The sequence below is a fragment of the Thunnus maccoyii genome, chromosome 6 (genome assembly GCF_910596095.1).
Source record: "Thunnus maccoyii chromosome 6, fThuMac1.1, whole genome shotgun sequence".
NCBI lineage: Eukaryota > Metazoa > Chordata > Actinopteri > Scombriformes > Scombridae > Thunnus > Thunnus maccoyii.
The window spans coordinates 13736914-13749192 of NC_056538.1; the positions used below are offsets into that span (position 1 = coordinate 13736914).

Here is a 12279-nt window from a genome sequence, read left to right on the forward strand (position 1 = left end):
TACAGTATATATAATTCCAACTTTTAAAGAAATTCCCAGTGTATGAGCCATGATGTAGTTCATTTATTAATTCATTTGTCATATAAATGATTCCTAAAATATTACCTGTCGTAAAGGCAGTCACAGATCAAATCATACACTTTTTGTCAAGTGCATTATTTAAAAAACATAAGCAAAGAAGACCCAACCTGCCATTTTGTGCTACAGGCCGTAGCTACCTTTGAAGTCACTGAGGTCAGTGTTATATATGGTGGGTATCTTATAGGAAGATATCAGTTATTTTAGACTTGATATATTTAAATTGTACAACTTTCAGGACAGTAAATGAATTTTATTCATGGCAGTGTGGAGAAGGGCTATAATAATCAAAGAAAACTATGCAATCAGTTCAGTCAGTCTCCCTGCTGTTTTATTTTTGATTTGACTGTGCCCACCTTTGCGATCCTCTTCTCTTTGGACTTCCTGAAGCAGAGAGCAGGAAGGCCCAGCTCAGAGGCAGCAATCCACTGCAGAGCCACTCTCAGCTCTGAGTCCACACACTCCGGTTCAAGGTCACAGTTTACTACCAACAGTTCCCCGAGGTTGCTACTGCTGCTCGCTGTCCTCACTGAACTGCTCTCTGAAAGTACAAAGATGTGCTGTGTTAGGGGGGTATAACTATTATAAAAATACTATCATACCTGAGAGAGTTTTCTTCAAATCAATTCTCTTTTTCAGGGCTTCTATACTTATTTCAATGCACAGTATGTATCAAATGCAAACGTGCCAAATCTTTGCACACAATCATACAATATGTTCAACTTCATAAAATAAAAAATATCCCGGGCCCAGTTATGCTTTGAGACAATCTTTGATCAAGTGTAAGTGATTAAATAAAGATGACCTTTGTGTTGAGATACCTCTGGAGGTGCACACCCTTTTAAATTATTGATGACCATCCTTAATGCAGAGCAGAGCATCACCTTTATTCAAGTACATCCATTTGAGGGATTATTCACACAGACAGAGCACATACTGTACCTCAAGTCACTCAAAAGCTCTTGGTGAGTGGAGAGATGTCAAAGCTGAAGAAGGAGGTGAATAATTAAAAAGCTGATGGCATTGAGATGACATGAGAATTCATCACTGCACTTACGAAAGATATTCTCCTTGGTTCCTGCCAGGTGGCCTTTCTCTGTCTCTTCACTGCGAGGAAAGAAATGCCAGTTGGAAGTTACAGTGACACACAGTATCACTTAAAGGAATAGTTTGAGATTTTGGGAGATACACTTCATCTTTCTCTTGCTGAGAGTTAATTGAGAAGATGCCACTGTCATGCATGTGTGTTTACAGTAACATGAAGCTTCCACCCACAGCCACTTGGTTTAGCTTAGCGACAAAGACTGGAAACAGGGAACCAGCTAGCCTGGCTTTGTCTGAAGGTAACAAAATCCACCCACCAGCACCTTTAAAGCTTACCAATTAACACATTATATATTGTTTGTTTATTTCACACAAAAACCAAACTGTAAAAAACAACATGTTTTGGTTTTACAGGAGGCTATTTTCCCAACTATTTCATCTAGCTCTCAACAAGAAAGCAAATAGGCGCATTTCCCAAAAACTTAAACTATTCCTTTAATTTAATTATACCATGTATTACAGTATGTATTTTAATCTGAGATAGATAGATAGATAGATAGATAGATAGATAGATAGATAGATAGATAGATAGATAGATAGATAGATAGATAGATAGATAGATAGGGATGCTTTTCTGTCTATTAAATGGAACATTATTGTCAATGCTGGACTGACAGAGTAGCAATAATCTGTCATGTGGATAAGTGTTAGTCCAACAGCCTGTCACTGTCACATGTCATCTGATTGCTGCGCTCTGGGTGAGAGCATCAAAAAAAGCAATATACTATCCGTAGACTTTTAAAAAAAAAAGTGACACATTAATGAGAAATACTTCAGCACCGGCCTGTGACAATGACAGTTACCTGATTACTGTGCTCTGAGTGGGCACATCAGAAAAAGCATCCAGGTCTGCCAGACCTAGGCTGGATGTGCTGCTGGTCCCATTCCTGTAAACCAATAAAAAAACAGGAGATAGCGTCACTCGCATGTTGTCTCAAGACATCTGACATGATCGCTGACTTGTTAAGAGAGCAATAACCAGGCGCAGCGATGCAGGCTGTGTTGTTCATTAGCTGGTGATTAACATATAAATAGCAGCTGCAGGAGAATCGGACGCTCAAAGGTGGGAGAGCTGGTGATTTTAGTCTGGCAGCAAGCCTGTCTGAAGATGAGGATGAGGAGATTTGGAGGTAGTTTAGGTGGGTATGGTGGACAGGGCAGGGCTGGCAGCCGTGCCCTTGTGTCACAATATGGTTCATGGATGAGGTGGAATTAAAGTAAAGAGGAAGATGGACAAGTTGCAAGGAGCAGCGAGTGTTATGGTGGTGCAGACAAACTACTCTTGCAGTTAATTAAGCAAAAAGCAGGTATCTCATATCATTTCCACACTAACCACATGGAACCTTCCAACTTCCCCTTTCCACTCTAATCTACATATATCAACACCTTTCAATATAAATGCATTTGAACATGCAGTTTATGATGCTTATATTTGGTCCAATATCAGGGGATATAACATGTTCTTTAAGGCGTCTTCTACTTCTAGCTTGTTTCAACTAGGGAGCACAGAGCATTTACTCCAGGCTATTTGGTAAAAGTTGGTGTAGTTGGCTAAAACAAATGAAAATTGATGAAGCAGAGAATGGTGTAGCAAATGTTCTGAACTAGAGGCTTTCGATGTGAGAGGTCACATCCCTGTAGTACTGGAGCCTACTACTGCAGGTAGTTGTGCATGGGGTGCAAGCAGGGTCTCGCCCTGTATGCGAGCTATGGAGAGGGCTTTGTGGAGTGAGCTCTCTGCCATACACTGCCTCAGCAGGTGTGGATATTGCAGCAGCGGGGAGTAAATTGGCATTGGCACAGGAGAGCACAAGTGTCAGTAGCGATGGGCCAATGAGAGTGGGGTGAGGGTGGGAGTAGCAGCATTTGGAGCAGTATCAAGGAGCAACGGTTACTGACCCCTCGCTCAGCTGGATAAAACTACTGGTCTCCTCGTGGGGGTCATCCTCGGGGGTTATATGGGACCAGCTCCCCATGCTCTCTTCACTGCTAGCACTCATAGAACGCTTGTCCCTCTTCACTACTGCAGCCACCGCCACAGCTGGCCTGTCCCTCTCACTGCTGGGGAGAGCAAACCGCAAGATGGTGGGAGTGACCATCGACTGGTTGTGCACAATGTCTGCTGCAATGTGTGGTTACTTTGGCTCCATTGTTGTTCCAATGTTCCTCAAGTCACTCTTCATGTACAGTAAACATTGAGCTTTGTTCAAACTAAAATGCATTTCAAAAGGCAGTATGGGGAAAGTTTCTGCTCCAAAAATGATAGATCTATAGTAACTTTATACAAATGACAAGCCTTTGGAATTTGAAATAACTACGCACCACATTCAAAGAGAGACACTTCATTTCAATATCTTTAATGCATCAGCAAAATTCATTCCCCAGGGGCACTGTTGGATTTTCACAGTTTTTCAGGAAAGTGATTACATTAAGTCATAATCAGATGATTGAGGGCTGCCATCCTCGACAATTCCATAGGGAAATCAGGTTTTATTGACTAGGCGAGTGATTGACTTCCACTCTTACTCAAGGGACAAACAGATGCACTCCACTTGTTCCTGGATTACATGTATTGTCAAGTGAAAAGGAGCGTGTCTTGTGACTCTCCTGTGGCCTGGGAACCTTTCAGCTGTTTTCCTCTCACTCATTATTAAACATGTTTTGTATTGAGGATCTACAGTTCTTTAAAACACTCAGCAAAAGACCAGCAGATCTCAACCAGTTCCCCACATCTGGATATTATATTTTCATTTTCCTCTGTATATCTCTCATGTACATTAGCTGCTCTTTCCACTTATAGATTTTCAGCAGGTTCATTTGATTCAATACTGAGACACACTATGAACTGCTCCAGTCTTCATTACCCTCAGAGTATCCACTAAAATGTCTTCTGGGAGAGTCTACACTCTAGTGCCTCCTCTGAAAGGCCACTCATACACCTTTAGTTTTTAGAATTGGAGTGAATCTTGTCACCTTGTTGAGTTCTTGTCTCTGTGAAAATTGAGACACATAAGACTAACCATGTCTAATCAGAAGGAATACATACCCTTATTACAAATGAATTTACTTCATATAAACACCATTCCTTAGCTAATCTGCTGCAAAACAACTTTAACTCTAGCAAGCTTTAACACAACAACCAGATCCCTCGTGTTAATAAGTATGTCGTGTGCATGTCAGTGTAATCTAAATACCTTTCTTATAGTGTCTCATGGTTTTAGTGTGTTATCCAAGTGTTAGTGCAGCTTGTACTGATCAAGATGAGTTGAACAGCCCTACGGTGGATAAAAGATGAAGCCACTAGAAGCTTTCTGCACACACACTACATCACCCAGACAGTGTGAGTCACAGCCTAGCCAAAGGTTTGTCAAACCTCACACACTGTTAAAATAGATTAGTTTCCCCAGTGAATGGATCCTCTGTGTGCCTGCCACTCTTTGATCAAACTCTAAAAATAGCTTTGGTATGCTCGGGCAGTTGTAGGGCCTGGATTTTATTCATTCAATGCTGATTTTCCTAGACAAATTTTAATGTTTTTATTTTCTCTCCCTTACTCTTTCAGAAAAAATAATCTCTACTTTTAATATTTAGGGTGACTCTGCTGGGCTATAAAAAACTTTCTGCCTGAAGGGTTGGTCTGACTCACACAGAGAAGAGTAGGGACCAGTTCAGTACCTGCTGCCGTTGGTTGTAGTTCTCTCTGTACGCTTGGTAGCTGCTGTTTCTGGTGGTGTTTCCTGAGGTCCTCCTGCCTTTTCATGGCTTAGAGAAGTCTCCTCATCCTTCTGATCTCCCTCAATATGGATCAGCGGCACATCTCTGGGGCCCCTCATGCGGGGTGCACTGCTGTCACTAGCCCCAGACCCTAATCCAGTGCTAGCTTGCTCCTGGCTGGACCTACTCCGACTACAACTTAGATGAGATTGTTTGAACCCCCTCCTTCTTTCACCAACAGGCATGTGCGGCTGTGGGTGTGGCCCAGGCATGCCTCCAGCTACTTCTTGCTGGCCCCCGAGTGCAGACTTGCCAATATCCACAATGTCAGCTGCCAGGCGATTGGCAAATTGCTGCACATGGGGCTGGGAGTCTCCTGAAGCCTCCAGGTCAATACTGTCCTCTGGATCAGCAATGATCTTGTTCTTTCTCATCAAGGATTCAATAGAGCTCGACCAGGTCTCATGAATCAGCATATCAGTGATCTGGTCAGTCTTACCCCTTTGATACAGGCAGGAGTCTGACTTGCACAGTCCCGTGGCTGACACTGAGTTGGTGGGGTAGATATTCAGTGTGTCTCCATGCACATTGCGGGCAAATCCGTCAAATGAGTTGGCTTTAATGGGCGAGTTGACAGTCAGTCGTGAGTCTGAGTAGCGCCGGTCTGGGACAGAGGATTGACGTATACAGAAGGGTGTTCTAGGAGAGGGTGGGAACAGGCTGTTGCTCCACTCTTTAGTCTTGGCAATGCCATACTCTTTGTTTTCCTTATCCATGTCTCGAAGCATAAACCTGTAGAACTCCTCTGTGATGCTCTCTGTACTAGACTGTTTGGATAGGCAGGATGTGGCCCTGACATTAAGGTGACCATTTTTCTTGGATGCAGCCTGTTGCACAGCTGCAGTCAGAATGCTGCTGGCATTTTTCCCTGCATAGTAATCCAGGAGAAGGTCAAAGCCCCTGCCCTCAGTCTCCATCTGGTTTACCATGAACCGCGAGAACTCATCTGTGATGCTCTCACAACTTGACTGCTTAGAGATTGAGCTACCGCGGCTCAAGTTCTGACCTAACCGACTGCCTGGGCCCAGGGTGTTAGGTGTGCCTGAGGGGTCTGCATCTTCCTCTGGAATGCTCTCATAACTAGACGCCTTCCCACGGCTCCACCTCTCACACTGCAACCTGCTGCGTGGCTGGCCTGCTTTGGAGGTGTCCACCACATTAAGCTCAGGGCAGTTCATGATCCTGGCTGTGACTTCAGATGCAAAGAGGGCAAATGGGTCCTGTGGTTCATCCGGGTTTACTGACTCATCCACTACCCGGTTTACCAGCCGCTCCATCAGCTCTGGTTGCTCCTCTGTTTTCCTCTTGATCTCACTGAGGCGTGGTGCCCGATGTTTCTTGGAGGCTGCATTGCTGCTCTGACCCTCTTTCCTCCTGAGTACTGTACGGCAAGCAGGGATCAAGTAGGCCTCTGGTCCCTCTGTAGATGTCCCTTTCAGGGCACAGAACCAGGGTTGCTTCCCAGTAGAGTTCTCCAAACATATGGCAGCTAATTCTGTGGCCATAGACACCACTGTAGTAGCCAAATCATCAGCATAGCAAGTAATGGGTGTCTTGGACTCTGAGTCCATTCTCCAAGAGAGCAGAGAACTGCAAGAGTTGAGTGAGGACTGAGGGGTGAGGGAGGCCTGTCTGCTGTCACTTCCCATCACTAGTCGCCCCCTCTTTTCTGAGCTGTGAATTTGGATTTCACTCAAAGGTTCTCTGATGGCACTACTGCCCTGCTGGTTCTGCTGGTTTTCAGACCAGTCTTTGGCAGGAAAGGAGGTGGATTTAGAATGACTTTGTCTGTATGATGGCTGCTGCTGTTGCTCTTTGCTGTATGCTGTGGGGAGAGATGCAGTGAGATCATTTTCCTCAAGCACACATTTCTCCTTCAGCCCAGGAACCATGGTAAGCTTATCTGTGCACTGTAGCATGCCACTGTGATTATCATTATTAGTGGACTGACTATGGCCAACTAAGCACTGCAATGGAATTAATGGATCCTTGCTCTCCATGGTGGTAACAGGCTCCTTAGCACAAGTATCACCCTCTTGTGTCCCAAAAGTCCCTTGGTCAAATCTAGATATGTGACTGATTTTCCTCTGTGTCAGGCAAAGGATATCAAACAGCAAATTGTTTACACTGTCCTGCAAAAAAACCTGGATGCTTGGTGCCTCTTTTCCAGTACCCTCCAGTTCTTTTTTCTTTTTTGCTTTCTCTAAAGCATGCTTAAAGAGACTGTCTGCCACCTCATTGATTAAGTCATCCACCACTCTTTCATCCATGTAGGATTTTTTTGGACAAGTGATGCCATCTACTATCTTGTTATGGGTGGACTCCAACAGGTGAGCTACACTCTTGTAGCCTTGTGGCTGAGTCAGCACCTCAGCTGCTTCCCTGTGTAGGACCTCAGCAATGTTGGCACGAAATGCTTCAACACTGGTACCCTCTGCGACACTGCAGTGCAGTGTGAAGACTGCAGAGGCCTCGGCAGCAGACATCAGACCCTGGGATGCTGTATAGACATCTGTGGAATCTGCGTCAGAATCGCCGCCTTCCCTTGACTCCTCTGTTAGCTCCACAGCTGCTACAGCACCAGCTACCTGAGCCATGCCACACATGGCTGAGGAGAGGGAGTAGTCACCACTCTCCTCTGGTTCATGTAGGTCCTCCTCTGTGTCCTCCTCTGAAGCTGATTCCATGGCAAGCTGTTCTGTCAGCTGTGGGGTAGTTATGGTGCCAATGACACTGGCAGCACAGGCTAAAGCCACTTCTACATGTTTGGATGGGTGTCCTCCATTGTGATGGGGAGTGTGAGCCTGTGTCCCATTTTCTGGTATCTCTGTGCCTTTGGCAGTGATATCCTGGTCAGGCACATTAGACACCTGGGTCTCTGGCCATTCTGCAGCCACGTCAGAACTGTCTGGGCTTTGAACTATGACGATCTTGGGGAGTTCAAAAGAGCAGGTGCGCTGTTGTGAAGGCTGTTTGGTCTGTGAAGGACCAGTGAAGTTGGAAGGGCGTCTAGAGAGGGACACACTGACAGCAGCCTCAGAGACAAAAGACGTTTCATCTTGAGAGAGGCGTATGAAGGCATCTTGCAGCACTGACTCGGCCAGATTTGTGGCGTAGTGACCAGCTGATTCCTTAGTGTGGTGGCTGGCTCGCTGATGCATTTCCCTTTTCACCTCCCTGTCCTCCCTGTTCTGATGATGGGCCAGCTGTCCCCTCTGACACGTAAGTCTGACACAGTGTTTCTGTGCAACTTCTACCAAGCTCTCTGCCAGGTCACCACTCTCTGCCTCTGTGAGGAGACAAGCAAAAAGAGAGGGAAAGAGAGAGAACAGGGAATGAAAAATGTCCACACTGATTAGAAAGCAGCTTCATCAGTTTCCAAAGTGTCACAGCAAGAGCAGAATATAATCCTGTTTTACCCTTCACTGACTACCTGAGCTGGGTTGTTTCTTGTTTGTCTCATTCAATTTCCCCTTGAACAAAACTTGAACAGACAATTATTTCCCATATTGCCACCACCTAACAGATATCATTTATCACCTGGGCAACCCAGTAGCGATAAATGAATACTTCCTTCTTGTTTTATATATTCTCAGTCATTACAGAAATCTTTCAGTGCTTGGTACACCACTGTCTTGGTTGTGGTGTTACTGCAATCTCAGGAAGAAATACAGTGTTTCATTTCAAGCTCATGTGCTGTCCCTGAAGTCTGCTCAATAAAAACAAACCTGACTAGAATAACTTTTACAATATTAAACAGTGAGTTCCACCTTGATGGCAGTAATAATATCGGAATAGTTGTCATATTTTTGAACATTGCCAGTTTGCTTTTTACTGCATCTTATTTTGCAATGAAAGTATTTTTCTGGCCTTAAAATTCTGCAGCTTTGTTATAGGTAATGATTTCAATATGAACATTAAATTGACAGTTCAGTTCAGTTCAGAGTTAGCTGTGTTACATCCAGTGGTGGATATCAAAGTACTATACTTAAGTACAATTATGAGGCACTTCTAATTTACTTGGGTATTTCTATTTTATGCTACTTTATACTTCTACTCCACCATACTTCACAGGGATATATTGTACTTTTTACTCCACAACATTTATTCAACAGCTATCATTACTAGTTACTTTGCAGATGAAGTTATTATATACAAAACCTATGATGACCACATAAAATATAATGCACTAATACTGGTTAATCTATCAAACAGTATATACTGTATGTTAAAATCAGCTCCACCTCCACCAGCTGCAACATAAAATGCTGATTGCACATGAATGCATCAATAATAATTATCCAGTAATATAATACATAATATAACACTGATAGGAGGCATTTTTCTGCATAATGAGTACTATTACCTTCTATACTTTATGTGCCTTTTACTGCTAATACTTATTTAATTAAAAATGGCATTTCCACTTGATGGACTTGGACATGTGTTGTTTGTTTCTAAGTCTTTAAAGATGACCTTAAAATCATGATTAAAACTTATTTCTGGTCTTCAGATCGGTCTGTTTTCTTAGTTGCTCAAGGAAGATGTTATCACATCAAAATCTGTTTTGGAACAGCCACTTCATGCTGCACAGTGTGCAGTCAAGGGTTTCTTCAAAGTTTTGAATGAACAGCATGCTGACTCAAGCTGTGAGTAAGTGCAAATGTATCACAGGAACACTGCGAGGCTGTTCAGGCTATATAATGCCACGTTTACATAGGCAGATATGAGATGAAATCTTTAACCCATGAGCTGTTGTAAACAGGGTGACACAAAGGACAAAAAGTGGACCTAAGGCAACAATTACATACTGTTGAATCAACATTAATATGAATGTTCAAAATGTGTCAATGCATACAAGAGTTCAGTGCATAAATGTCAATGGTTTTTTTTGGAACTATGACTAATCACAACATAAGTAGAAATTTACCAAGACTAACTAACATGACCTTTTAAAAATCTATTTGTATCTGGATTTTGATCTCTTAAGAAACGCACATAGTGGTAGACAGTCAGGGGATACATGTGCCATTTTCTTTTCATTTAAGTGCAGTGATACATGAGAAAATAGTGATATGATTCAAGAGTACAGTATGTCATAATACTGAGAAATCCATTAAAAATTACTGGATCAACACCAAAAGTGAATAACTTGTTCATTGGCCTTATTTTACCCCACCTTTCATACAAAGTAAAAGAGAAATATTCTTTTAAGACGTCCTGCCAAGTAACACACAAACGCGGCCAAAAAACAAAGCCTCTTTGGCGAAGGTAACAAGGCTCACCATTTCTGAAGCCATCATCCTCGCTGTCATCTCCAAGGTGTTCCGAGGCAGTCAGGAAGTCTTCCTCTATGGATGAGATGGAGCGATTGGTATCGTCATCGACCCGCTGCCCAGCTGCCCGGCCCTGCTGAAGCTGTTGTTCCTTTCCCCACTGCAGACCAATCAGGAACTTGTTGATCTCAAAGATGATACTGCCTGGTTGGGTGGAGCGTCTCTTCCCCGAACAATGAACCAGGCACACGCCTGTACTTCTCTGCTGTGGCTGCTGGACCTGAATGGAACATGAACAAATACCTATTATGCATGCACACACATAATGCTTGTACAAAGTAGTACATGTATACATACCTTCTCATGAACGCATACATAGGTACACACCAAGGTAAACAAACAATTGACAACACATACAGTATATTGTGTCACAAATTATGAGATATAACATTATAAACATCTTAATTAAACCTTCAGATTGACTGTTTCTGTAGCTCTTATGCCTGTTTTTACTCCTTTTGTCTGTGCAGGCTCCTCAGGCTGAGTATTGATTCCAAGAGTGTTTTTATACAATGATGCATTTGGTGGGTATCAAAAAGTCTGTGAGATGGAAACATTGTATTAAAAAAGGTAAGTACAAATAAAATTGCTATTAGTTAGTCGCTACAGTATACAATCCCATGTGTGTTTGAAGTTATAATATTCTGAAATAAAAATATTCCAGTGTTTTGTACCTGCAAGTGTATTTCCTGTGCATGCTAATGTTGGTTTGCTGTCTAACACTTACTGCAGTTCCATGCTACAAAAGATGAGATGTTTTTTATTGAAGTGAATGGGGGAGAATTACTAGATAAAATGAATGCACTTCTGCGGATTTCTCCTTGCAAAAAAAGGTTCAAATGTAATCACAGAAAATTGCTGTACAAAAGAACAGCTTGCACTCTCTGCTTCGCTCTGCGGGCCAGTTAATTCAAAGGCTGAAAATACTTGCAAAGGATTTGGAGACATCACCGCAAACTCACCTGAGAGGGGGAGTGTGGGTGTGTTTGGCAAGTGTCTGAGGCTTCTAGGCCGCCGAGCAGTAGGATCTCATTTTCTTTCGGCTGGTGGACATTCAGTAATTCAACAAGCTTTGGCAGGTCTGGAGACACTGAAGCCAATTTCTGCAAGAGACATGCCGAGCACAGAGACAATACTACGTGATAACAAAAAAGCCTTTCTTCAAGTGACTTCAAAACTGAACATGATGTGTTCTCTGTGCTACCGACGCAGAGACACATAATTATGAAATCCTTCCTGTGAGAAGTCTTGAACCATGCGGAATGATTATTGATCGCCCACTGCTGCTACTGCCAGCTGCAGAAGGCTGCAAAATCTGCATATTATCTAAACAAATCAACCCTCTAATTCTGGGTAATGAACTTTGAATCCATGGCAACTGAGCCAATGTTTATATGTGAAACACAATGAAGTTCCCGGGAGATGAAAAGTGGGTGGGAAAGAAAAGAGGAGCACTCATGGAGGGACGAGAGGAAGGAAAGAATGAGCTCACCTTGACGCTTTTGTCATCACGACAGTCCGTTTTCTGAGGGTCCAGATTCACAAAACAGATCTGAGAGAAAGACACAGAGAGATAGACAGAGCATCAGGGTGACAGTATGAACAGGAAGATTATACCATGAAAGCTGAGCATGAGCAGAGTAAAAAGTGTCCCAGGAGTCAGATTTGAGAGTGCTGAACAGGTAAAGTTACTGCACTGCCTTTCCCAGCGCCACTTCTTTGTCACAAATCCTACAAACCAGACAGACTGATAGCTGTCCTTTATGTGACTCACCATTTAAAAACTACAGCAGCTGTCTGTTAAGTCTAAACAACCACTGTCCCTCATTGGCAGAGCCCCTTAAGAGAAGACTTTCTTGTCTCTCAGGGAATGAAAGCTCCAGGTGTAAACCAACAAGGACTTTCTTTCTGTCTCACTTTTCCTGTTTCCTCTTCCGCTGTCTCCACTCCTTCGCTCTCCCTCTGTCACACTCTGCCTTCTTCTCTT

The 12279-nt window shown here is 43.2% G+C and overlaps 1 protein-coding gene across 6 annotated transcripts in view; it reads right to left on the reverse strand.

The window, feature by feature from the left end:
• The window catches only part of LOC121899094 (SPHK1 interactor, AKAP domain containing), a 130821-nt gene that overhangs the window by 2711 nt on the left and 115831 nt on the right, over nt 1-12279 (reverse strand). For 5 of the 6 annotated variants that reach the window (XM_042414680.1, XM_042414678.1, XM_042414681.1 and 2 more), the window contains 8 exons: nt 11785-11844; nt 11255-11395; nt 10242-10512; nt 4858-8245; nt 3082-3243; nt 1986-2069; nt 1136-1185; nt 435-619 (listed from right to left, as the gene is read on the reverse strand). In XM_042414680.1, coding sequence (XP_042270614.1) covers nt 435-619; nt 1136-1185; nt 1986-2069; nt 3082-3243; nt 4858-8245; nt 10242-10512; nt 11255-11395; nt 11785-11844 — 4341 coding nt within the window. The remainder of the gene's footprint in view (nt 1-434; nt 620-1135; nt 1186-1985; nt 2070-3081; nt 3244-4857; nt 8246-10241; nt 10513-11254; nt 11396-11784; nt 11845-12279) is intronic. The other variant, XM_042414683.1, reaches the window with a different exon arrangement.